General features: G+C 34.0%; 5 protein-coding genes and 1 long non-coding RNA gene across 10 annotated transcripts; 2 read left to right on the top strand and 4 right to left on the bottom strand.

Annotated features, from left to right (window-relative positions):
* Positions 1 to 3613: 3613 nt before the first annotated feature.
* Positions 3614 to 7748, bottom strand: LOC102610008 (3-epi-6-deoxocathasterone 23-monooxygenase CYP90D1). 2 transcript variants are annotated; one of them, XM_006465981.4, is made up of 8 exons: positions 7250 to 7743; positions 6818 to 7142; positions 6150 to 6299; positions 5804 to 6061; positions 5170 to 5259; positions 4876 to 5061; positions 4660 to 4784; positions 3614 to 3992 (listed from the first exon to the last, which is right to left on the bottom strand). In XM_006465981.4, exons 1-8 carry the CDS (start codon positions 7504 to 7506, stop codon positions 3890 to 3892), a joined length of 1494 nt encoding a protein of 497 aa, XP_006466044.2. In that variant the 5' UTR covers positions 7507 to 7743; the 3' UTR covers positions 3614 to 3889. The 2 variants fall into 2 exon arrangements, with proteins under 2 accessions (XP_006466044.2, XP_052300359.1); XM_052444399.1 differs by having other exon boundaries at positions 3922 to 4500; positions 7250 to 7748.
* A 3191-nt stretch (positions 7749 to 10939) lies between these two features.
* LOC102609690 (uncharacterized) lies at positions 10940 to 14940 on the bottom strand. Its single transcript, XM_006465980.4, has 3 exons — positions 14750 to 14940; positions 14352 to 14567; positions 10940 to 11390 (listed from the first exon to the last, which is right to left on the bottom strand). The coding sequence occupies exons 1-3, from the start codon at positions 14790 to 14792 to the stop codon at positions 11071 to 11073; spliced, it is 579 nt and encodes a 192-aa protein (XP_006466043.2). The 5' UTR covers positions 14793 to 14940; the 3' UTR covers positions 10940 to 11070.
* On the top strand, positions 12133 to 13292 carry LOC112497071 (uncharacterized). Its single transcript, XR_003063634.2, has 2 exons — positions 12133 to 12470; positions 12598 to 13292. It is a non-coding gene; the product is annotated as an uncharacterized LOC112497071 (long non-coding RNA).
* Positions 14941 to 15743: 803 nt separating the features above from the next.
* Positions 15744 to 20448, bottom strand: LOC102609234 (DEAD-box ATP-dependent RNA helicase 20). Of its 4 annotated transcripts, none has more exons than XM_025098198.2 (10): positions 20221 to 20447; positions 19350 to 19607; positions 18660 to 18839; positions 18386 to 18547; positions 18061 to 18215; positions 17660 to 17752; positions 17297 to 17382; positions 16964 to 17190; positions 16267 to 16497; positions 15744 to 16110 (listed from the first exon to the last, which is right to left on the bottom strand). In XM_025098198.2, the coding sequence occupies exons 1-10, from the start codon at positions 20264 to 20266 to the stop codon at positions 16049 to 16051; spliced, it is 1500 nt and encodes a 499-aa protein (XP_024953966.2). In that variant the 5' UTR covers positions 20267 to 20447; the 3' UTR covers positions 15744 to 16048. The 4 variants fall into 4 exon arrangements, with proteins under 4 accessions (XP_024953966.2, XP_006466041.2, XP_006466042.2 ...); XM_006465978.4 differs by having other exon boundaries at positions 19350 to 19615; positions 20221 to 20446; XM_006465979.4 differs by having other exon boundaries at positions 15744 to 16107; positions 19350 to 19615; positions 20221 to 20444.
* A 237-nt stretch (positions 20449 to 20685) lies between these two features.
* Positions 20686 to 23633, top strand: LOC102608947 (uncharacterized). The gene is made up of 6 exons (XM_006465977.4): positions 20686 to 21014; positions 21529 to 21659; positions 22026 to 22115; positions 22582 to 22634; positions 22863 to 22965; positions 23179 to 23633. Exons 1-6 carry the CDS (start codon positions 20753 to 20755, stop codon positions 23302 to 23304), a joined length of 765 nt encoding a protein of 254 aa, XP_006466040.2. The 5' UTR covers positions 20686 to 20752; the 3' UTR covers positions 23305 to 23633.
* Positions 23634 to 23982: 349 nt separating this feature from the next.
* On the bottom strand, positions 23983 to 25063 carry LOC112497582 (uncharacterized). Its single transcript, XM_025096288.2, has 3 exons — positions 24597 to 25063; positions 24295 to 24492; positions 23983 to 24179 (listed from the first exon to the last, which is right to left on the bottom strand). The coding sequence occupies exons 2-3, from the start codon at positions 24472 to 24474 to the stop codon at positions 24036 to 24038; spliced, it is 324 nt and encodes a 107-aa protein (XP_024952056.2). The 5' UTR covers positions 24475 to 24492; positions 24597 to 25063; the 3' UTR covers positions 23983 to 24035.
* Positions 25064 to 25171: the final 108 nt, after the last annotated feature.

Consider the following 25171-nt stretch of genomic DNA (forward strand, 5'->3'; position numbering starts at 1 on the left):
TATAGACAGGACAGTAATTAAGAAATTAAGGAATCCTTTAATTACTTGAAGGGCTTGATGGAAGCAATATATTGCTTTGATGCTAGTCATGGTATCTGCTTTCCTCTGACTGATTCCAAGATTCATTATTACTTTGTGCAAAATTCTGTTTCTAACGAAGATATCTGTGGTTTCCTTCAAGCAATTCCATGTACTTTTTCTTTCCAAATCTCATTTTCGCTGATCCAATCTTTTATTTCTGCAAATTAACATCTTCTTTGCTGTTACGCATAGTATATATTCATTTTGTTTTGGGATGTTTCCTCTTCAAAATTATTGTTCGAATCCAAGAAGCCACGCATCCTCAAGAATCTTAGGTGGCTATTTCCCTCGAGTCTCCGGTCGATGCATTCCCATATTCCTTATCTTTACTTCCAGCAAAATTTTGCTTTGATGCTACTTTTAGTTCATATATATTCTTGCAATATTGCTTTTAACTTATGATCTCAAACTCAAGTATTTGAAAGGTAAAGAAAATTCTTTTAATTTAATAAATCATGAAAATGTTAAACATTACTTGTTGCCTACTTGATTCCAATGGCGGCAAACGTCTTAGAAGAGTAATACCCTGCAATTCAAATTGCCAGTTGAGTTCTTTCACAGAAAAAAAGAAAAAGAAAAAGAAAAAAAATTGTCCGTTGACTATAAATGATGAAGTGTTGTCTTAATATTGAATATTAATAATTTAGGAGTGCGAAAATCCTACTCAAAAGGATAAATTATAATAAAGTTCTAGTTGTTTTTTTAAAAAATCAAACAAACCAATTGTTTTTACAGTTAACCCATTAGTTAAATTCACTTGAATTTCTTTTTTTTTTTTGGGATAAATTTAATTTATTCAAAGATTGATAATCAAATAGATAAAGCAGTACCAATAACTCATACTCTTTGCCTACTGTTTTTCAATATTGTTGAAGCAATGTTACTGTGACTTGATGAATATTACGGAAAGTACAAGAAATACATAGAAAAGGAAGCTAAGATAATTTTTAAGAGTACTGTTAGATATTTTAATATCTCACCTAAGATGATGTGTTGTTCATTAATACATTTAGAAATTTTTAAAATTTATTTGTCACTTGAAAAATAGACACGTCACGCATCATCTAATATAAAATTTGAGATGTTTGTCGTAACCACCAACAGCTTTGCAAAAACAAAAGTGGGATGCCAAAATAAATGTCCCAACTTCCCCCCGGTACGGTGGGGTTTGAACTCTGAAGAGGCCGATCCACTATCGCCTTTAGCCCATAACTTCGGAGCTCAAACGTTTTATCCAAATTGTATTCGGGCTGGGCTTAGTCAGTTGGTTCAATCTAGCCAGCATGCAATTAACTGAGCCCTACATACAAGCTTTTTATGTTTTCCTGCCTGTTTCCCTATTAAATTGTTTAGAGTTATTAATCCCTTGATCATAGTTTATCACAGTTGATTTTTTTTTAATACTTATTTGAGATTCGTTGCTTCTAATTATCAATTTAATTTCTTATGGATTGATATATTTTATGAAATACGAACCTTCTAAATGATTTGCAAATAAACAAGGAGGCAGAAGATTACAAAATACAGACACTCAAACCCAAGAAAAACCAAATATATATATACTTTGAACAATATCTAACTGATTATATCTTCCAATATGTACAAAATTCTAATTGATTAAAAATAAATTTGTTATGTTAATTTATCATGCCCTTGTAGATGTAGACGCGATAACAAAGATAAGATTGATTATCTCTCTAATTGAAGACAATTAATGGCGATCGTTGTTGCATTAAAAACAATAATGACAATTAACAATAGTCATGATAGTCGATAAGGATGTCAACAGTTTTGTTTCATCATCTCTGGATTAATTAATCAATAGTATGTCATTGTCGAGAAATGTTTGGCAGCTTAATTATCTTCAATACTCTTATAATGACAAATTCCATCCTCTTCTTCTAGAAAGTGATTTATATAACTAATCAGTAACTAATACGAGAATTATTATAATCTAAAGTGTAGAATTAAATTAACCAAACACGACTCCTTGTATGAGTGCTTACGTAATCAAATACTGGAACTTCCAAAATCCCACGAAATTCATGATTTCAGAAAGATGGCATTGATTATATATTATGATTTGTTTGAAATTAAGAAATACCCAAAAAGTAGAATGCATGAACCAAATATTGCAAGTCACAATACTTCAAGAATGAGCTGTTCATATTTCGTAGATATATCAATCAGTACCTTCATCATTGGACCATTTATGGATGAAGCTTCACTGGCAAAAAGATTGTGGACCTCCTTCAAAATAATGCGACTCCAAATTTTTTTCTATCCATCATTATCAAAATTGTGAATTGCTTGTTAATTTTAATTGAATTCCACATTCGAATAATCTACATTAAAACTTGTCTTTACTCACCTTTTATAATTATTTTTCCCTTTTTTTCCCTAATAATGAATCACTAATATCACTTTTGGTAGATCAATGGACAATCATGATTAATATTGTGGTTTAATAATTGGGGCTATCATAAACGTGAGGAAGACAAAACATGAAGCTTGTAAAACTGAAGGACCAAAATGTATAATTTATGTATAATTAAAGAGTGATGATATCTCCAGTCTCCACCCCACATTTTTTTTGTGAATCCACCCCATTTTCAAAAAATAATTATAAAAGTTGCACATTATTTTTAAAATTCTCAAATCAAGAAGAGCTTTAAGAATTAAGTAATTAAATCTATCTTAACTGTTAACTCATTTTTTGCGACTTAGATTTTTTTATTATATTTGATTTTAAAGATTGCTTTGTAAAATTATGAAGAATTTGCTTTAACTTCAATATTTTTTCTAATTTGTACCAAACTCATTGTTTCTAATACTACTTTATTAGTATGATTATTATTATTTAATTAAATTAACATAGTGTTTTTATAGCACAATTCTCATGTAAATCATTAGACTATCAAATTTATGCCATTTACACGCAAGGATAGTAAAATAATAATTAGCTTTCATTTAAAAATATTAGATTATAAGTCGCAAAATTAAATACCTAAATTATTAGATATAATAACTCATATTTTATGAGGGTAATTTTGCTTTTTATATCATAATAATAAAACAGTAAAATAAAAGTTATATTAAAATTTATCATTAAAGATGGTCAAAGAACCTAAGAAAAAAAAATTAATAAAAGGATTTAATTGATTAATTGTATAAAACTTTTATTAATTTATATTTTTTAAGAATATTGTGAACCAATTGTAATTATTTTCTAGAAGTTGAGTGGATTTACAAAAATAGTGGGGTGGAAATATCCCCATCCATAATTAAATAGGCATAATTTCAATTAAGTCCCTATCTTTCCCTTGTGGCATTTTACCGATTATCATAATCAACAAAAGACTGTATCTTTTGTTTTTAATGAAAAAGAAAATTAGAAAGTTGAAAGTTGCTCCCATGGTTATCTTATTACAAATTGTTTTAAAATAAAATTTTCATGTTAAAAAGGTTTAAAAAAAGAGGAAAAGGAGGAGATCGTAATTAGAATCAATTATGGAAAATTTCGATCAAAGAGTGATAATAATAATGATATTATTTAATTATTGGGTCCCAATAAAAAATATATATACTACAATTGCTATTTGTGCAATAACCTATAAAATATGAAAAGAGGACAAAGTAGACGTGTCAGCTTCTGATGCCGCCACACGTGTGCACTAGGACCAAAACCCTAGTTCTTGTTGTCTTTTATTTGGTCTCTTCCTGTTGGTTTGCTTTTTGATGCATCATTTTATGGAAGTTTCTTTGGACGCTGGCCAAAGTAATTTGACTCATCAAGTGGCTCAATGATCTAAGTCAATTTATAATCTTCTCTCTTTTTGACCCAAATTGGCATCCTTCTCTTCATTCTTACAGTGGGAAAGTTGACAACTGTATCTTCCTCAGCCACCCACCTGCATTTCAATTAACAAAAATCAAACCATGTAATCTTCGCCATATTGAATTGTCAACATTTAAAAAAAAAAGCAGTCAAATAATGAGGGTTTGACCAATCAGATAATTTTTTTTCTGAAACCCTAGCATACCCTAATTTTCTATATTATTAATGGTATAGGGCTAATCTATATAATATATAATAACCCTAGCCTAGCTGGTTTTATAATGGATTTTGACCAGTCAAGGTTCCTTGAACATGCCAGTTTAATCGACAGGTGAACTACAAATTAGATGGCACACAATGAATATATACACAGGGAACCATTCAATATGCTGTCAATGATAAGATTATAATATGAGGTACACATCACTCGTTAAGTATACTAATAATTAAAGCAATAAATAGAAAGGATCTTTTTATGACTGGGTCTGAATTTTTCACTTACAAGCTGAAAGTGGGTAACATTTGGTGTGTGTTGCTAGGATTTGGCATTTTCTCACATACACATAAGAGTAGTTGACCCACTTGGAAAATGAAATACAGAGGAAAATGTGAAATCTACAGCTCTTGCTAGCAAGTTTATAGGTCACATGTGTCATTAATATTGAGGAAGGTGCACGTTTGGAAGCAAGTATTGAGACATCTTTCATGTGAAATATATATAAGTTAGTTAATTTGGTTACCTGAATTGAGTAACAAGGTGGTGCAGGAAGATGGAAGCTTCGAGCCTGGCCAAGTCAAGACCAGGGCATAGTCTTTGTCCACCTCCAAATGGAGTAAAGCTGCTGTTGCTTATGTCTTTATTGTCCTGTGAGTTCCACAAATTAATCCAAAATTTAAGTAGAATCTCAAATTAAAACAACCCGAAAAATAAAGAGGGTTAAATTCTGGCTACTTACTTGCCACCTCCATGGATTGAATTGGTAAGGCCAGTCGTAGTTACTTTCATCAAGATGAACAGATCTAAAATATGCAAAAAAGCACCATCCTTTTGGTATTAGATACCCTTTTATCTCAATGTCTCTCATGGCCTTTCTCATCACACCAATTATAATATTTCCCATTCTTAGAGTTTCTGTAATCACCTGTTTAAAAATCAATGTTATATATACGTACAATAATTAACATGAGGTAATTAACTAATATATATATATATATATATATATATATATATATATATATATATAACTTACATTTTGTGTAAAAGGTAAAGATAAGTAATCACTCCAAGCTAATGGCTCTCCAAGCTGAGCTTTGAGTTCTTTTAACTTGATGTTCTCATCCTGATGAGATCATATAAAGAATGGAAAATGAATGGTTAATAATTAATGGATAATAGTACAACAATGAATAATGATAGCCACACATGATATTACATAGTAAGAGCAACAATAAGGATCAAAATATGAATAGGTCATCTTGCCCCAAAATTGAAAACTATACATTTTTTGTTGACAAATAGGCCCCGCTTATATTGTACTGTTCTAGTTTTCTTTGATGAGGTATACTATAGCTTTCCGCTGTGGCTATACTAAAAAAGGAGGGCAAAACCTAGAAATTGAATGCTTATCTCACTGTTCTACTCACGTGTAAAATGACAAGAAAACCAACAATGACATAATGATAGTAAATGCAAACAAAAGCAAAACATTTAGTAAATGTTTGGCCGCAAAAAAATCCACGTAGCTAGCTGAGTCCAATCACGGCATCAAATATGAAGCTTCTTACTTATAATCAATGACACATTGACACTGACATTTAAAAAAAAAAACTATAATTCTGCCGATTAATAATAATAAGTCCAAAAAGAAAAGAACAAGACTATACCGTCAATTGCTGAAGAGCAGCAGGGTAATCGGAGAGATATTTTACAGCAAGAGTCATCAGAACAGGCACTGAATCCTCCCCTGGAATCATCATATCAATCATATTATCTGCTATTAAATCATCCGTTAATGGCTGATCACTTGCATTGTTCATCATCAACACATCGATAACATCTTTAGGTACATTAATATTAGACATGCCACCATCCCTCTTAGATTGAATAATCTCTTGTATCAACCTAGCCATCTTCTTCTTTGCCTGAAAATCAAAATAAAAATTTTCAACCCATATGCGTGCATATGGCCGCCCATATTAGTTAATTTAATTTCCATTTAATTTGACTTGCCTGTAATGACCTATAAAGTTGGCTACCAGGAATATTAACAGGTAAAGACATGAGGCCAGAGATAAATTCTTGGAACTGTTTTTTGAGAATCTCCATTTGTTCACCTGGATCCAAGTTAATCAATGCTTTGACAAGTACTTGAAATGCAATCTGCAGAGGCACAAAAAGAGTATTTTTCTTTTCTCAGTAACTTTTGAAAAGTACTATGTGACATAATTATTATGGATCAAAATTTCCCAGACAACATGATTCATGCAAAATTATTATGAACCCCATAGACAACTGCCTTTGTTTTACTTAACCCAAAAAAAAAAGGAAGAAAATAAAATAGCAAATAAAACCTAAGTAGAAGCCAGAGATAAAATTCAAACTTCAATGACTTCTTTTCACAAGATGGGGGGCCTGGGGAAAAAAGAGATGAAAAGAGAGAGAGTTGTCGTTTATCTTTTGTCTATATGGGGACTTTTAATTTACTTTCCCATAAAACTTAGAATGAAAAAGAAGAAGCCAAAGAAAGAGTTGACACATATTTTGTTTTATCATCCGATCGTACTCTACAGCGGAATCTAAGATAGAACAATTTCAAACTTCAAGAATTATATTAGAGTTGAATATCTTCAAATTTCAAATACTAATAATAATAATAATAAGAGTAGAGAGATTTTTACATTTTTGGATTCATCCTGAATGTAAATGGGCTGATCTTGCATCCAGTTCTCCATTGATTTGTGAATATATTTCTCCATGTCTCTAGTGATTTGAGCTTTGAGGTCAGCGGATTTGAAGAAAGATCCTATTAGTCCATGGATTCTCCTTTGCAAGCCTCCATTGATGAGCAAAATAGAGGACTTTCCCATTAACTCAGTGAGTGATTTTGGATAAAATGGCACAAAAGCCTTTGCATCACTTTGTAGAACAAATTTGCTCACTTCTGCATCTGTTGATACTATAGTTGGTGTCCCAAAAATATGTGACTTGAACACCTTACCATACCTAATAATTTAAAAACCACATATTATTTATCAAAATATGGGGGAAAAAAACTAAGAAGAAGAGAAAAACAAAATCAACATATGGTGTGTTTATGTTAATTCACTTACATGCAACGGCGCTTGTCCATGAAACTTTCAGGGCGGTCAGTTAAAGCACAAGAAATGAACTCTAAGGATTCTCCAACGATGGGCCAACCAAGAGTGCCTAAAGGAAGCTGCCCATGGCCATGGCTATGGCTTTGGCTTGTGAATGATCTTCTTCTTGATCTTGATGATGATGGTGATGATGATCTGAGATATAGAATTAAAGTGGAGAAAAAGCTTGCTGCCGCTGTTAGGAACAAAATCAGCAATAAATTGTCCATTATAATTAATTGGCTAAATTCACTAATCTTAAACTGCCTGTCCGCACGCACGCACGGCCTCTTTCTTTGTTCACTCTTATAGATGCTTAATCAAAATCAATCACGCATCATAAGTACTGACTATGGCCATGACGACAAAGCTTTCTTTTCTTTTTATATATGAATGTGCATGTGTACGTGCACGCGTGGGTATGGAGAGAAAGAAAGAGAGAAGATGATTTTATAAAGTTTTGGAGTTAGTTTATGTGTTATTTATAATGAGAAAGAGAGAATGTTTATTTATTGTACGGGCGGAGTGGCATGATTAAAAGCATAAATTATATAATTAATGTCTTGGTTTTTATGGCCATTATTTGAGTTACTTACAGCTTACACGGCAAAGAAGTTTTTCACCTTGCCTTTACGCCCAAAAAATGATTAGGTTTAAAAGGGTAATTTTAGAAATGTACTTAGTTAAAGCCGAAAAATGGGCCGCTTTGATACATAAAGAACAACACGATTGTAACCCACCAATTTCAAGTTCTAATGGAATTGAGGCGATGTGGTTTGAAGCTATTAACGGTAAAATAAACAATAAATGAATGTTTAGCGTTCAAATTTTTTAAGTTGTATAAAAACGAATTATTAAGGATAATGTAAATTTTTCATGAAATAGTTAGTACTTAAATTAATTTAACTTTTCAAGTATAATTTTGCACGCACTTGATGAACAACAAATTTTTTATCAATAAATCTTAATTAGGCCTAGGCATTGGATATGATTTGAATAGATCTGAATCATTCGATCCAATTCAATCCATACAAATTAGGATCGGATTTGGATTTTGCTTCAAATTTGAGTGGATATGATTTGTGTCGTCTAATCAAATTTGATCAAATTCGGGTCGATCTGAATAATCCGATCATAGTTACACCAGTGCTATTAAAAAAGAAAAAAGAACATATAAAAGCATAAAGCCACAAACGTAAAAATTCCTAATTTCATATAGTTCTAAACCAGCATTAGCCATTAACCCACGTAAAGTTTTCACCTTCTTCATCATTATCACCCACTTCTCTGTTTCGTTTTCGCCTTGAAAAGCCACCAACTGGGCTTTCCTATTCTTTCTTTGCTGCTTGTTCTTCGTCCTCCTCCTCGTTCGAGGATAGTGTCTTAGCAGCTAACGATATTGAAGAGAAAGATGCCGGCTAAGCTGGGTACTCCACTGGCTTCAATGAGTTTTGTCTCAAAGAGAGGTGAAAAGAGATGAGGTCGAAAATGTGAGAGATGGCTTTTATCCAAAATTTGAACTCATCTGAACCGATTTGAATTTGAATTTATCTAAAATATTCATCCGATCTAAATTTGATATAATTCAGATAAGATCAGATTGAATTAGATTTGAGGTTCGAATTGGAATCATATGGATTTTTTCCTAATCTGAATTATATGAAATCCAATCGGATTCTTCTGAATCCGATTATAATATGAACTTACACAACCCTAATTTTAATGTATTAGAAGTAGTATTCAAATTATTATTATCTTTTTTAAGAGCCTTGTTGTCAAGGTATATTTTTGGTGCAACCAATATCTTGACACCAAAGGTATCATATTTTCTTTTGAAACGTATACACAAGTGGATAATGTCTAAATCAATTGTAATAATATATAAATCAGTTTTAACTTCCTATCTTGTCGAGAATTTGAACTCGAATACTTAACTAAAGAAAACTTCATGAAAATCACTTAGTTGAGCTCGTGGAGGTAAACATGAATCTAGTCATTAACATAAGAAATAAAAAAAAATGAAAAGAAAAGTATTGTTTATAGTAACATGAACCAAATAATTGTAACAAAGAAGTAGAAAATTATTATGGTGTTTATGATAAGCCTGTTATCTTTTGCATATAATTTTATATACATTTTCAGAGGAGAGATCAATGAAACCCCCACAAGTCCATGATTGATGATTGTATCATGTCACATTAGCTTTGAGGAGTCCCCCCACCCCATTGCAGCAGATGTAGCTGTTGTGGCCTCGTGCATTCACGTGATACTCAATAAATCCAACAACAATTCTCCATCATCATCTTCATCTCTCTGCCCGCGCCTTTGTCCCTCTCTCTCTTTCCACTCAAATTATGATCCAATCCACACATGCAATTTCTCTAGTAACATACATAGAAAATATTAAACACTAAGCCAACCTCTCATGTTACTTTCATTCCCCATCCTCTCTCATTTTATATACAAGACTCCACATGGCTTCATCTCTCTTTAACCAAAAATACTCTTAATTTATACAAACCTCTACTTGACCAAATGGGTTGTCATAATTGTCAAAATTTATTGCATTTCACTTTGTTAAGATAAAAGGAGACTTGAAAAAAAAAAGTATTTTTTAGCTTCAAAATAAAAGAAAACCAAAAATTGATTCTTTGACTGTTGTCACCAAAATAATATGTAAATCTCACAAGTGGTCCATTTTTCTTGATTGCCCAAATGTATTCTATTGTTTAGTTCCATTCACTTAGCTCTCCTTTTTGCTCTTTGTTCAAACTACCTAACTTATGATTAAGCATCTCATTATAAAATTTTGATAATTTAATGAAATATCATCATTGCATCAAATTATTCGGCTGATCACCTTTTGGCTCTCTCTTGTATAGTATTTAAGAATCCAAGAGGATATTCTGGATATAGTTCCATATATAATCTTTCAAAAGCTTTGATTTTGGAGATCTCGGAGTGTCTATATATTATATGTTGTTAAATTTTAGTATAATAAGGAGATTTTTGAGGGACATGAAACACAATTGGGGATTGGAATAGCACCCTTTCGGTACTTCAGATTATAAGTTGGATTTTAAGACCCTCCGAGTTGTATGTGGACTGTATTTAAGTAATATTTGGGTGTCCACATCCTTTTTGGAAATTGTGCACGTTTCCCCAAGGATCATGTGAAAGTCAGAATATATTCATTTTAGAATTTTATAAAATTGGCCTGCAAACGAAGAAGGAAGTTCTCTTCCAATGAAAATGATGTTAGAGAAAGGAACAAAACTTATGGAAAAAAACAAATATCATATTCAAACCCCATGTGCATTGAGGGAATACTAAAGATGAAAGGCAACCTCATGGCTTTTTGTTTTCTACTTCCTGGTATAGAAGAAAACCTAATGCTGCTGTTTCTTGTTAAATTGTATCAAGTGAATGTTCGGTTTGGCCATTCTGTCAGATATTTTGTTCTCACTTTGGCCATTTCAAATGGCTCCCGCAACCATGATGAAACAACTTCAAATTTCCTAAAGGGGTATACATATATGACCTCTTATTAACTTTATTGAAGATCATCAAAATTTAGGCTGATGCCAAGAACACTACCATCATACCAAAATTGAAGCAACAACGAATTATAAAACTTCTTAAGCAGATGATAGACGTGAATAATTCCATCTAGAAGGCAGATATTATGTATTGCAAAACTGAATTTGATGTTCAGAAACAGGAGAAGCATACTGTTTCATCAACATATGAGCAATCCACTCCTGGTATCCCTAAGTTAGTAAACATGCAATCAGTTAGATGCTTGGAACAGATTTTGCTCGGATAAATTGTTTAAGAATGGCTTTCTCTTCGTCAATGTGCTTCTTCTCTTCAGGATCTTTTGGTTTGACCTTTCTTTTCTCTTCCAATATCCACTTGAAAAGTTCACGCTGCTGATTCACAGGAATTGGTTCGTGCAACTTTGCAGCCTCTGTAATGGGTGGTGAGGGTAATGGTTTCTCAGTGACTGGAGCAGTTGTAGCAGTGGTAGCTGAAACTGAAGTTGTGGTGACATCTGTCTCTTCTTCCTCTGTTATGCTTGTATCTTTTCCCTTCGTCCTCATAAAAAAGTAAGCTGCAGAAATTTTAAACAAAACTCAGTCATAGCACATAAACATTCTTATTACCTATATTTCAAGCAAATACATTGAAACCTTCTACATGAATCATTCTATAAGTTTTAACAATTGCAAAATTTAACAATTCCTCATAAAAATCAAAAAGCAAAAGTTGGACGCTAGGACCACAAAATGAAAAACCTCCATTATAAAGCTAAAACAGGTCAATATATCCACATGGCAATAAACAAACAAATTAAGTCCAGGTGCTGGATGCTTGGACCACAAAACAAAGAATGATTACTTCTATTACAGCATAAAGACATAAAAAGTTAAGATCTAGATACATTGATAAAGCACCCCGCAACTATTTATTATCACCGGCTCTCTAGGTACATTGATAAAGCACCGCAACTAGTTATTATTACTGGGTCTTTTTGGTAATTATCAAAGGAAGACACCAACACGACTATTCAAGATGTGCTCATCAACAACACAGCACAGAAAAAATTTACCTTATCCACTACTGCTGATTCAACTCCTCAATCAATGTAATGCAATCGATAAACATGTCCACTTCCAGTGAACTTATCTCTCACCTCATTGAATATGAATAGAATAATTTCACAGCTCAATACTGTACGATCATGCTATGTGAAACTAGGCAAAATTTGCGTTAGTGATGAACTGGGGACCAATAAAGGAGATATCCACTCAACACTATTATTATGTTCCAAGAACACTGGAGTAATACTCTATAATACTACTGAAGATAACCTAGCATAAAAATTAAATCAAACACTATTATAAAAAACCCCCCACCTTCCTCATCTTTCCCTCCCCTTTTCCCTCCTCTTGAAGAAACATGAAGAAGAAGAAGAGGAGGAGGGAAAAAAAGAATAAGACTCAACTGTAGGCTCAGCTAATTCACTAAAATCTGTTTTATTTCACTATTATCTGAGAACTCATAGCGAAAACAAATACGCCTGAGACAGAAAAGGATTTTCGACAGCTTGTAAGAATTTTCAGTGGGTTCTCACATACTTTACATGAACTCATGAATCCATTTAGATACAAGTCAGAGTGCCACATATCATGTGAGTATCGAGTTATTTTTATTACTATTGTTATTATTACTGTTTATTACTATTATAAGAATCACATGACCATAGTTCATCATGATTCGTGAATAGTACTTAATAATAATAAAATCATTCTAAACAGGGTTTCATGGGTCAACTAGTGCAGATGTGCACATGTGATAGGAATATTTTTAGTGACTTCCATATTACCATGTTCATGGAACAAGGTAAAAGATATTGATAATAATTACCAAAATAACTGTAATTATGGCCTGAACAAAGCCATTTAAGGATTCATGAACCCACCCCCAACCTGTTTGGATTGACACTTAGTTGAATTTTGCTGCAGTTCTCATAATGAAAAAATTTTCCTTTTAGCCTCATGTAGATGGATCAGATTTCAATTTAAGACACATCCTAACCACTCCTACTAAAGCTAAAGCTGAAAAGAAAAAGATAAAAGAGAGAGAGAGAGAAATCAGATCCCTTTTCTTGTTCATTATGCCTGACTTTAGTTGATGTCCATGTTTTTCATATCTCAAACAACTTAAATAAAGAAGAAAACTAAAAGCAAGAAAATGGAATATGAATTCCAACAGCAGCTACAAATAGGAGAGAAAGTCAGCTCCAACAAGAAAGTGGAAACGGGACCTGAAGTTTCAAGGAGCTGCTCTAAATAGAGAATTATTGCACAGCATGTCAACAGCCAGTAGAATATTGCTGAAATTAAGGCTGAGTAAATCTGAGTTGTACAAGAATCTATATAAGAAAGGCAACATGCATAGTTGTATACATCTGTACTTGTTTCACGTACTGGAGATGAATTAGAGGGATATGCCCTTGTATACATCCAAACCCGAACCTTAGCACCAAAGTTAACAGAACTCTAATAATATGTTAATCATTTGCTTTAAAACTATGAAGCAGTAGACGTGCATACATGGCACAGTATGTCGGACATAAGTACAGTTTAATACTATTACATACATGCAAGAATTATGTATCTAGGAATGTATTTAACTCCAATTTAACTGATAATATGCTCTCCCTGGTAGACATATTGATTATATATACTCAAAAGAAGGCTTATCACACATATATACGGGCCACTAGAAAGATCTCTAGATGTTAATTCTTGGTTTAAATATGAAATTAAGTAAAGTCAGAGCACAGGAATGACACATGGTCAAGAAACAAATGTAATCGTGTAGATTAGTTAATCAACCCTGGGTATCTAAGTCAGCCACAAAGAGTGCTAGTTCGAAGGAGTAGACACAAGGGGAAAGCAATTCTTACATATTTCTGCCAGTTTAATTTCAAAATTGGCAAGAATATGCATTCCTGTAAGCAGAAAGTTTTGTTGTCTGCTCTATTCCCCATAGAGAAGACAACAAATCGTTCAATTTTTAATATTTCCCCGATGGCGAATGGATCCTTCACGAAATGTTTTAAGTCATGCAGATGTAATATAGAGAGTAACGACCTGCTAAACTATCTCTCCACTAATATTCCTATGACTCATGATAAAGTCATCAGCACAACACTTGCGCTCCCATCAAAATAACCAACTTTGAATGAGCAAAAGCAAACACTATCCAGAAGGAAAATGTAAGATATTAACTAAAATCAACATGACAACTATAAACAAATTAAGTGGGGTTTTTACCTTCTATTCAATCCCATTTGAAATAAGCCTAGTTCCAAAAATTGCAAAGGATTTAACTACAACTGAACTCCATTCTATAAACAAATCAACAACCTACCACAGCATCAACAAAAGCACACAACAGCAAGAGCATCACTCTTCAAGCCAAGATTGAATAAGCCCCTTTCAGTATAAACAAGCACACACGCAAATGCAAAAACAAATTAAATGCAATAAAGACAGAAAATGACCTCCAACAGCAAGATTGGCAGTCAAGAGAAGGGGCCAAAGGAACTTGTAACGCCTAGCAAATGACTCCTTTGGTGGCTGAGGTGGCGGAGCTGAAGAGCCGGACCCCATTTTGTATGATGCTGCTGCTGCTTCAGCTGATGATGCTGATGCCCCTGGTGGTGTTGACGAAGCAAAGTCCTTCCCTTTCAGCTGTTCTAGAACTTGCTTCATCTGAGCTGTTAACAAAAGATAAAGAAATGATTAAAGATCAATAATTTCAATGATTGAATCCAAGAAATATATAAAATACGAATGAAAGATTCTTGCGTTGCTGTACAAGAAAGGATGGTTCTTTTTTTTTTTTTCAGAAATCAACCCGAAAACAGGAGGGGTTTTGTTTATGAGTTGGATATTTTACCTTTCTTGGGTTTGTTGGTGTAGAGCTTTGGAGCTTCGCTCATTGTTGACGATCTCGTTGTGACTACTCTTTCAAAGTTCTCTGTTTCTACTTAACAGTAGTGAAGCAGCACAAGTTGTTGTAATTATACCGCTCCAAGTAGACCTGCCACAGGAACGATTGGATGGACGTTATTCCAATTCTCTTAGATTCAGCTATCGACATGGAGGCAGCTGCCTTATATTGATTATCATTTTGTTTTTTTTTTTTTTATGTATTAAATTATCTGGTATTTAAGAATAGCTAATTTAAGTTGGATAAGGTCACTAGGGTAACATTTCTCTAATTAAAAAATAAATATTTTATTTACAACTTTGTGAGCATCTCTAAAAGCTCTAAATTAAAATTTTATTACTTATTTTAAGAGGTATATAAGTATTTAAGATTCTAAAAAATATTTTAATTAAAAAATTTTAAATAAGAAATAATTTTATCTCTTCATTTTTGTAGAGTTACTTTCTACCTCTTTAATTTATATTTTATTATTTTTTATTAGAGAGAGATAAGTATTTTAATTACTATTTATTTTTTCTTTAAAAAATATTTATTTAATTAAAATAATATTAACTTATTTTCATTTGAAAAGTTATTTGGAGAAAAAAAATTTTTTTTACTCTTTTTTTTTATCACATAGACAAACAAATAGATATTTAAAGAGTAAAATTAATCTTTTAAAAACATTACAGTTTTTTAGAATTTTTATTCAAAACTATAATTCTTATTTTTAACAAAAAAAAAAAAACTGTAATGTTTTCTCTATTTAAATTCGGCTAGTGTATAAGTATTCTTGATTATTTGTCGATTCAATTTTCAATGAATTGGACTTTTGGACTGAAAAACACTCCGTACAAATTCAATCAACCATGTGGATCCTCCAATAGGATGGATTATCAAGTGAAAATGATTTTATTTGTTTCTTTTTTCTTGTTGAATAAAACATGATAAAACACTCTCCTTATCCAGAGAAATGCCTTTTCTTTTCCCAAACATACTGTATACAAAGTAATGGATGTTAACAATTTGACAAGTTTATATTACAGAATCTAATAGGAACACTAGTTGCCAATGATTCTTCAAGGCAGTTTTACCAGTCAACAGGAAATGGAACAGGAAAAAGGAAAAAGGAAACAGAAAAGGTCAAATTAGAAAAACAACTCCTAAAATCTATCCTCAAATTATACAAAGTTTTCCCTAATGTGTGAGCTGAGATGCTGTCGGTTTTGTCGCTCAGCCGTCAAGCTCAGAGTTATCATTCATCAATTAGCTCCAGTGGCGACCACCCCCATAACCCCTCCCTCGATCACGGAAACCTCCATGACCTGCTTCAATGGAAACAAAGATAAAATGGTTTTAGTGAGCAAGTTTCTGGTGTCTCTCCATGTATTTTGAATCCTATCTTAATTGTTTAAGGAGATTGAGGACAAGTGAGTTCCATAGATTTGCGCATTTTTCAGGAAAAGATTCGCTCATCAACTAACCTGATGATGGAGGTGCACCACGCCCCATTGCTGCTAATTCGGGACTGACCTTCTGACCAGCTTCTTCCAGGATGGTGATCAGTTCCTTTGCAAATCTAGCATTAGCAGCCGTAAAGAAAGTGTAGGCTGTTCCCTTTGCCCCAGCCCTTCCGGTTCGACCAATGCGATGTACATAATCCTCAAGAGATCCCGGAAAGTCATAATTGATCACATATTTTACATCCTTCACATCTAAGGCAAACCAAAACAAACAGTAATACAAATGTTAAAGCAAGTCATCAATCAATTCTCCTCCCTTAAAATTCTTCCAGAGGTCGAAAAGTAGAAGCTTAAACTTTCAAGACTATAGTGTTTCCCAGTTCTTAACAGAAGATATGGCTGAAGAGAAAAATGTAAAACTCAAAGCAAGCAGTAAATGAGAAATCGAGAATCATAAAACCAATCCAATGACATAAAAAAAGGCTTGAATATTACAACAAGGCGAAGATATTTATTGCAAGTTAACTTGATTGTTTGGACACTGTTATATATATATATATATATATATATAATTGTACACAATGCTGGCGAGTCGTGGGATCACATGATTAAAAGAAACAAATAAATCCCAGACTCTGAAGTCATGTAAAACTTAATGGCCCAAGAGTAAGATAAAGGACAAAGGTGCAGAGCACAATAATTACGCATGCACAGTTACCTAAACCACGAGCAGCAACATCTGTAGCAGTCATTATTGGACTCTTCCCAGCTTTGAACTCTGAGAGGACCCAATCCCTTTCTGCTTGACTTTTATCTCCATGGATTGAGAGCGCAGGCCATCCATCCATGCGGAGCTGCCTAGTAATTTGATCACAACCTTTCTTGGTATCCATGAAAATAAGTATTCGGCTACCATCCATAATATCCTCCAGCAACTTTACTAACCTGGAATTTGAGGACCAATCAATTAAAAGAAGTTCCAATTGCCCTATGATGTGTAAGTAATAAGGGGAAAAAATTCAACCCATAACAACTTGAAGGTGTACCATACTTGTTATATTTCTGGCTCTCAGAAACAATGTCGACATGTTGACGTATAGCATGGTTAGCTTTTAAATCTGGAGAACCTATAATCACCTGCATCAACGTCAGAGAAGACAAATAAATAACCGCTGGAATCCTAAAAAAGAAAAGGTTCCTGAAGAGAAGTTGCTATCCATTCATAGACATAATAATTCATTTTCTTTAAAAAAGTTCTAAATGCCTCAAACTTGAAAAAGCCCAAACACTGAAAAGAGATGCTATATCACACGTGCAAGTGCATTAACGGGACAGAAAAAATGAAAGCAAATTTTATAGAGGGATGCAACTGGACAACAGAAGGCCATCAAATATAACTGGACTAAGATCTTACTTTGTATGGGTTGTAAAGATATTGCCTTGCGAGGTGCTCAACCTCCTTAGGCCAAGTAGCACTCCAATATAAAGTTTGACGATCCGGACGGATCTGCGCACGTAAAACATCATGTGATCAATATTTTTTCCAAACTAAACAAGAAGTATTTTGTCTGCTTGTTTAGGTGCCACTACAAGCATCTCATTGAAAGTAATTAGATAATTATAGTGTCCTTCTATTCATCATTTTAAAGTATTTTGGGAAAAGACATGTTGAAGAAAGGATGACGACTGCGTGAAAATAGACATTGAGTGAGGAAAATTTAAATCCATGATGGACACGACATAATACCAACATCAACAGCATACTTCTCAAATGTATAAAATCAGAAAGAAAGCCTTATGAAAAAAACATATAACCTGGGAGAGAATTTTTTTAATTTGAGGCTCAAACCCCATGTCCAGCATTCGATCGGCCTCATCCAAAACAAGGTAAGTAACCCTTCGCAAGTTGGTATTATGTGACTCCAGCATATCAATCAACCTCCCTGGGGTGGCGATGACAATTTCAACACCTGAGCAAAAAAATAAAATAAAATAATAGAATAATGACATTGCGGCCACCGCCAACAACAATTCCATGAATAATAAGAGCTATAAAAAGGAGATAACCTATGTATGAAAGCTACAATAAATGCCAAAGTCATGTTAATCATAACATAGGTACAACAACAAAGTCATCTACCTTTCTGGAGATCACGAACTTGAGGTCCCTTTGGAACTCCGCCATAGATGCAAGTACTTTTAATCTTTGATGATGCACCAAATTTAGTAGATTCTTGTTGTATTTGAACAGCAAGTTCACGAGTTGGAGCTAGAACTAGCACAATTGGGCCATCTCCAGGAGCTGAAAACATTATACAAAATGACTGAACTTACACCTATTCCAAGCCCAAAACATGAAAACAAAAAACAATTCATATCCAGATAATTAAACATCCAAGAAATTACAAGTTTACCTAAAAATGGCTGGGCATTAACATGGACAATAGCAGGCAAGAGATAAGCCAGAGTTTTTCCTGAGCCTGTTTCAGCAATTCCAATGAGATCACGACCTTTCAAAGCCATTGGCCATCCCTGAGCTTGTATAGGTGTGGGTTCAAAAAAGCCAGCTTTTGATATTTCTTGCATAACATAATCTGCAGACAAATAAATGCATTCCAAAGAATAAAGTCTCTAAGAAAACAATTCTTTTAAGCGACAAAGACATATCTCAAAGGACTGCTGGATAACTAGTTTCATAAGCAGATCCATAGCAATTTCTGATGATATGTTGTAAACACATGACATACATCATAGTGTTTAGAAGGAAAAAAACAAATTATTAATTTTAGAGCATTTAGTTACAAGGAAGAGACTAGCACTGAAATCTTATCAGTTATTGAATAAGTAAAATAGCATAAAAAGTGTGAGAACCTAACATGAACTCCAACTCACTGCCTTTAAGAGTATATTAGCTAGTGCAACAAAGATAAACGATCCAACTGGTTCTAATGAACCAGTGATTGCAGTAACAAGTTACTGACACAAATAAAGACAAAAATCATTCGGACTGGTTCTCCTAACTCACAAGTAAACGTGGACCAAAAAAAAAAGCAATTACCGAAACAGAAAGCATTAAAAATTTCTGAAAACCCAACAAGGAGTACCTGGAAAACCGACATCACGGAAACTCTTGACAGGTTTTGGAACATCGCGACCTTCAACTGTGATTTCCCTCTGCTGTCGATACTCCTCGACTTCCCTCTCCGACATTGCAGCCACTGACGGTGACTCAACATAGAAGTTCTTCTCAAAAGGAGTCAATCCATCCAAATCCAACTTCCTAGGTGACTCAGCACCATCATAATCCCTCTTGCTCGATGAGGTACGGACCGAGCTGCCATAGCTGGAAGCCCCACCAAACCCTGAATCACTAATCAAATACACCATTCACAAACAATAAAAAACACAAAACTGAATCAGAATCTGATGTCCAACAGACAAGATTGTTGTAGAATTAACTAACATTTTGTTCTTTTTAAACAGATTTTGGCTTTTTATCCGTCAAAAAGACTTTTGTCATTATATACAATTAACGTAAACTTTAACTAGTTTAGCCAATGCTGGACAAGGGTCATTGAAAGTATGCTAACTGCACAGAAAAAGCGGCGTCGAAAAACCTACAGTAAATGAATTACTATTCCATAAATAGAAAGAACCATTTATGGGTTCAAGTAATTAAATTAGAATTAATAAATGCTTAGCACCTAGAATAATACCAAACTTCAAAAGATTACATGTTATCAGAGCGTCTAGCTCTAGTTTTAAGCTCATATAAAATATAGAATTGACTGAGAGGCCAGCTCCTTTAACAAAATTTCCAAAATTTTGCAGCTGGGTCCGGAAATTGACAGACAAGGGATGCATTTAGCCCCCAATACATTTCTATACATAAACAAAACCCTAAACCAAAACCCACAAGTACTAAAGTCTCCAAATAAAACAACAGAAAATGCCAAATATAAACAAATAAGTTACCTTCGGCGGTCACGGTAAGAGCTGGGGTCGGCGGAGCGGCTGTCATAGCGGCTCATGGCGGCAGTGCTGTCACTGTCCTACACAGGATGAGGTTATTAGAGCTCTGTTCTAGTAATGATTTTGAAAATGACTAATTTGGCTTCCCTTTTGGAGAAATTTTTCTTGAGTGAGGGAGAGAGAGAGAGCTTTGTATCTCTGAAGAAGAGACAGTAATCAATGGGAAGAAGAACGAACGTGATGGTCTAGGGTGCGCGGGATTGTGTAGAATAGATACGAACGTCCACTGCGAATTTGACACGTGTAAATTTCCAGCCGTATTTTTTGGATGATGGTCAAAATTTTTACGTCAAATATAGACGACAAATCGTCTAAAAGAGAAAAATATAAACGACTGTCGTTTGTCCACGCGGCGTAAAACTTTTACGACGCGTCGTCTACATAGGGATATTAACCAACGCAGCCCATCTTCCTTGCGGAAAGCCCATTACCTCCAAATAATAGCAGCTTTCTCTTCCTCGTCATTCCTGAGAAAATGCCTGCGACTACTTGTACCAGTTGTCTATACTTGCCACTTTCATTATCTTCGTCAAGAGTAAGAGCTTCATTCGACACCCAACAAAGACTTTCTTATAATCCAAACGCCCCGAGGAAAATTAAAAAGCCAACCCTTAATCTTAATACCAACAGTAACAGTAACAAAAGTGACGTTGCAATTGCTAAACCTCCAACATCAACCGTCACCCCAACCAGCACAGACCAGTCAGTTTTCGACCTCCTCAAGCACCCAACTCAAGGTATTCACTTAAAGTTCTTTTGTTTGATTGAAAATGAAACGTAAAGCAAGGGAATTTATGAATGTTTTACATTTTTTTTTAATTGAAAATGAAATGATAAGCAAGAGAATTTAGGAGAGTTCTTTTTTTTTTATTAAAAATGAAATGAAAAGCATGAGAATTTAAGTAAAGATGTTATCTTTTTTTTCTTTTTTTTGTGATATCGATAGTGTGAATTCTGTTCGTTTGAGATGAGTTTAGTGTACTGGGAAGTGTTCTCATGTTGTTTATGGTATCTTTTGTGTGGTTTTAGCTCTGTTTGGTGTTTGGGAAGGTTTTAGAAAGTGAAAAGGAAAATGGGTTTGAGTTCTATGGTTTATGTTGTCTTTTTTATAAGCTTGACATAATTCAGCTCATAGCTAAGAAAATAATTGAAAATTTTGACAAAGTTAGGGTCTTACTTGGTTAATAGTTCAGTGGAACTTAAAGCTAATGCAAAAGATAATGATTCAATTTTGATTGGAATTTGATGCAGGGGTGGTTGCAAATTTGGATGAATCTTATATGGGATATGAGAGGTGGCTGCCAAATCCACCAAAAGTGGGGAAACCTCGATCGGTATTCAATGCAGCATCACTAGCATATATCGGTGATTGCATTTACGAGGTATGTTTTCTGTTGATTATTTCATTTGATCAATGCTTGTTGAAATTGTGCTTAATCTACATAATGTAATTGGTCTTTTGTCATCAAACCTTTTGTTGGGATCCATGATGCTGGACTGTTTTTGCATTTTTTTTTTGGAGGGGGGGGGGGGGGGCTAAGGCACCAATTCATTGTTTTTGTTCTGCTTGATGCCTTCCTTAGAAAGTCAATCCACCTTTTCACTTTTCACGGGCTCTTTTTGCAAGCTACAAGGCACATAAGACTGTTTTTGTTAAGTGGTGCTAACATGAATATTCCTTTTTATTGTCTCTTTTTGCGAATGTAACCTTCATGCTTATCTTACAAGGGTTTTCTCGTACTATGCAGCTATATGCTCGCAGGCACTTTTTGTTTCCTCCACTGAGTATTGAAGAATACAACAATCGAGTAATGGCAGTAGTACGCTGTGAAACACAGGTATCATAGTTTATGTTATGTTGATTTTTGGTTTCTTGTTATAGGAAAATATAGTATGTCTAATTAAGAACTCCAGTCTCACCAGTTATTTGTTAATCTCAACTCATTTTTCACATTTTGTGGCATTCCATTGTGTTTTTAGCAATTGAATTCAAGATTTATTGCTTCAAAATTATTTCTTAGTGATTTTGCACCATGTTTCAGTTTTTTTTTTTCCTTTTTTGACCTTACCATTTTTCAGGATTTTAAAATACTTTGCATTGTATTTTCCAGCTCTAGGGTTAGTTTCTCTGTCCATAATCTACTCATGTAATTTTTACATACCTATTAAAATGAAAATACTGATTGATAAATCTTTTCGCATAAGTTTCTTCGTAAGTCCACTTTAGCGTAAGGCCAGTTTTTGTGCCAATGAGAGTTCTAGATTCATAGTGAAAATTCTAACATTTGTATTTGCCGCATTCAGGATGCATTGCTCCAGAAACTTCTAAATGACAGTTACTTATCAGCGGAGGAAAGGTTAGTAACAGATATAATGCCCTTTGTAAGCTTTCTCTACTTTTGGAATGGGTGACCTGCCTTTAAAGAATTCAGATATGTAGAAGGATATGAAAAAATTCACTTTTAGCTATATCTTCTTGCTGCTAATGCATGTTTTTTAAAAATGAGAAATATGACACTAAAATGGTATTCATTTGTTTATAGGAATTGCGATCTAACTCATTGCATTTGATTTAATTACTGCAGGGATGTTGTACGCTGGGGAAAAAATGTTGGTTCAGCTAATACACGAACAAAAAGACGTGCTGGTGCTGCAGTTTATAATAGAGCCTCGTCATTAGAAACACTAGTCAGTATCCTTGTACCTTGTTTTTCCTTCATTTCTTGTCAGATTGCTAAATGCATTATGATTTACTCTGGGGGTTGTACTAATGGTAAATTAATCAAGGGAAGGAAAACCTTGTTATTCTCCGTACACCAGTCTCCACTGTTTGCTTACTTTTATCTGGTCATAGCTTCTTCTTCACTGCTTGTCTTAACCTATTGACCAATTATGCTGTAGGCTGGTTATCTCTACCTAACAAATGCCAATCGTCTGGAAGATGTAATGTCCAAGCTGGGATTTACAAACGGTTCTTCTACGCAGATGATTTTGGAGGAAGCAAATAGCAAGTTAACAACCGTCTAGAACGTGATTGATTTTTATCTGTCTGTCAGTAGAATTCCTGTTGAACTTGCCAGTGGAGACACTATGTCATGGATAGTCATCCACTGATATGTCATGCATCGTGGCTACTGGACACTGATTTTCTGCACCAGATATGGAAGTTTTGCTCTATAATTTAGGCCTGGAAGTAGAGATTTTCTCCCTGCGTGTTTATATCTGTATAATACAACCATTTGAGTCTACACAGGACATCAGTTTTGAAATTTAAACAATATGATCATATATATAATTAGATTATCTCCTCCAAGATAATGAGCCAAATGCGACCGGTAAGGTTCAAGGTTTGTATATTTCTTGTTCAAGTGCCTGGTACTTACCATCCAAAAGATTAGTGGGATGGCTGTCGCTTAAAAAGTCAGGTCGATGTCTTAAATGAACCAACATTTCAAACAAAGTTCTTTGATCATCTTAAATGATGAAATTGGATTTTCAAATATTGTGTTTAAAATGCTGTGAATGGATGGCTTAGATTATTTGAGATTCTCTTCGTTGATAAAGAGTTTCTTTAGAATGAAAATATGTTCTCTTCTGAACAGAACAACGCCATTGTTCAATCACAGCCAGTGCAAGCTTATAAATTATCAGAACAAGTTATTAAAATATTTTTGTGAATCTATTGAAGGTCAGTTCAATAACAAGTTTACTTATTATCTTCGGTAAAATGCTTCTATAAAAATTTTCAAAAACAACAGCTAATTCTCAAACAGCAAGAAAGAAGCCTTGGGGGACATGATGAGCACAGGGCGCTCTAACTTTGCTTCTTCACCATCTTGAAGATTCACATTAACATCCAAAAGATCAACACCTTGAAATGTTCTGCTAACGGTACCACCAACCTAATCAAACTTATAACGCAGTGAGTAATCAATTTAAATATATTTTTACATGCTCCCTCGTAATGTATAAACAGAAGCTAGCTGATGAGAATTGTTAGATGATTAAATATGTTACCATGTCAACTTGCCAACCTCCACCCATTTGGTAATTGATAGGTTCAGCTCCACCAACATCAAAGCCACCATTGTAGTAGTTAAGCTCATAACTTATACCAGGGTCTATATCCGGAGTTTCATCATCTTGCTTTGGTACCTTAAGTGGTGAACCATAACCAAGCTTCATGATCACCCACATGATGTTACCACATTCACACTGAAAAAGATTCAAACAAAGCATGTATCAGTAGCAAGTGTAAATTAAACATGAGCTGCCGTGCATAGAATTAGAAGCAGTAACTAGTTGAAGACACTCTTTACCGAATGTGAAAAGTGAACGTTAGGGATGTTTTTACATAATATGTTTATAAGTTCCTTGCGCTCAAGTTTCTCTGCTTCATATTCATCTTCATCAAACGAGCTGTCAGAGTTGTACTCTTCAAATGAGTCAGAATCATCATCCTCATTAAGGGGAAATGGAACCCAACTATCATATGCCACATTAGCTTTCACCTTTCGTCTACAACTCCGCCTCTCACAGACCAACTATATGATGCATCATGAAAAAATAGTTAGTACGTAGAAGTAAGAAATAAATAAAGTATATTTTGTGAAAAAAAATAATTGAAAAACAAGAAACTCATTACTTCAAAGTGATAATGATGAGAGGGATGATCGAAGCCATTTTCAAGCTGCAAGTTGGTGCAATTGACCAAAGTTGCTTCGAGTTGGAGCAAATAGAGGACCATAATCTTTTCTTTGAAAATTTCTCAAATCTCTTTTCTCCTTTGAGGAGTATGTGTTTTTTTTTTTTTTCTCACTTATTTTTGTTTGGGACATAAAAACAGCTACTAATTTGTATAATGTAGCTACTAATGTGTACAATGTATGACTCC

Source organism: Citrus sinensis, chromosome 7, assembly GCF_022201045.2.
Source record: "Citrus sinensis cultivar Valencia sweet orange chromosome 7, DVS_A1.0, whole genome shotgun sequence".
In the NCBI taxonomy this organism is placed as follows: domain Eukaryota; kingdom Viridiplantae; phylum Streptophyta; class Magnoliopsida; order Sapindales; family Rutaceae; genus Citrus; species Citrus sinensis.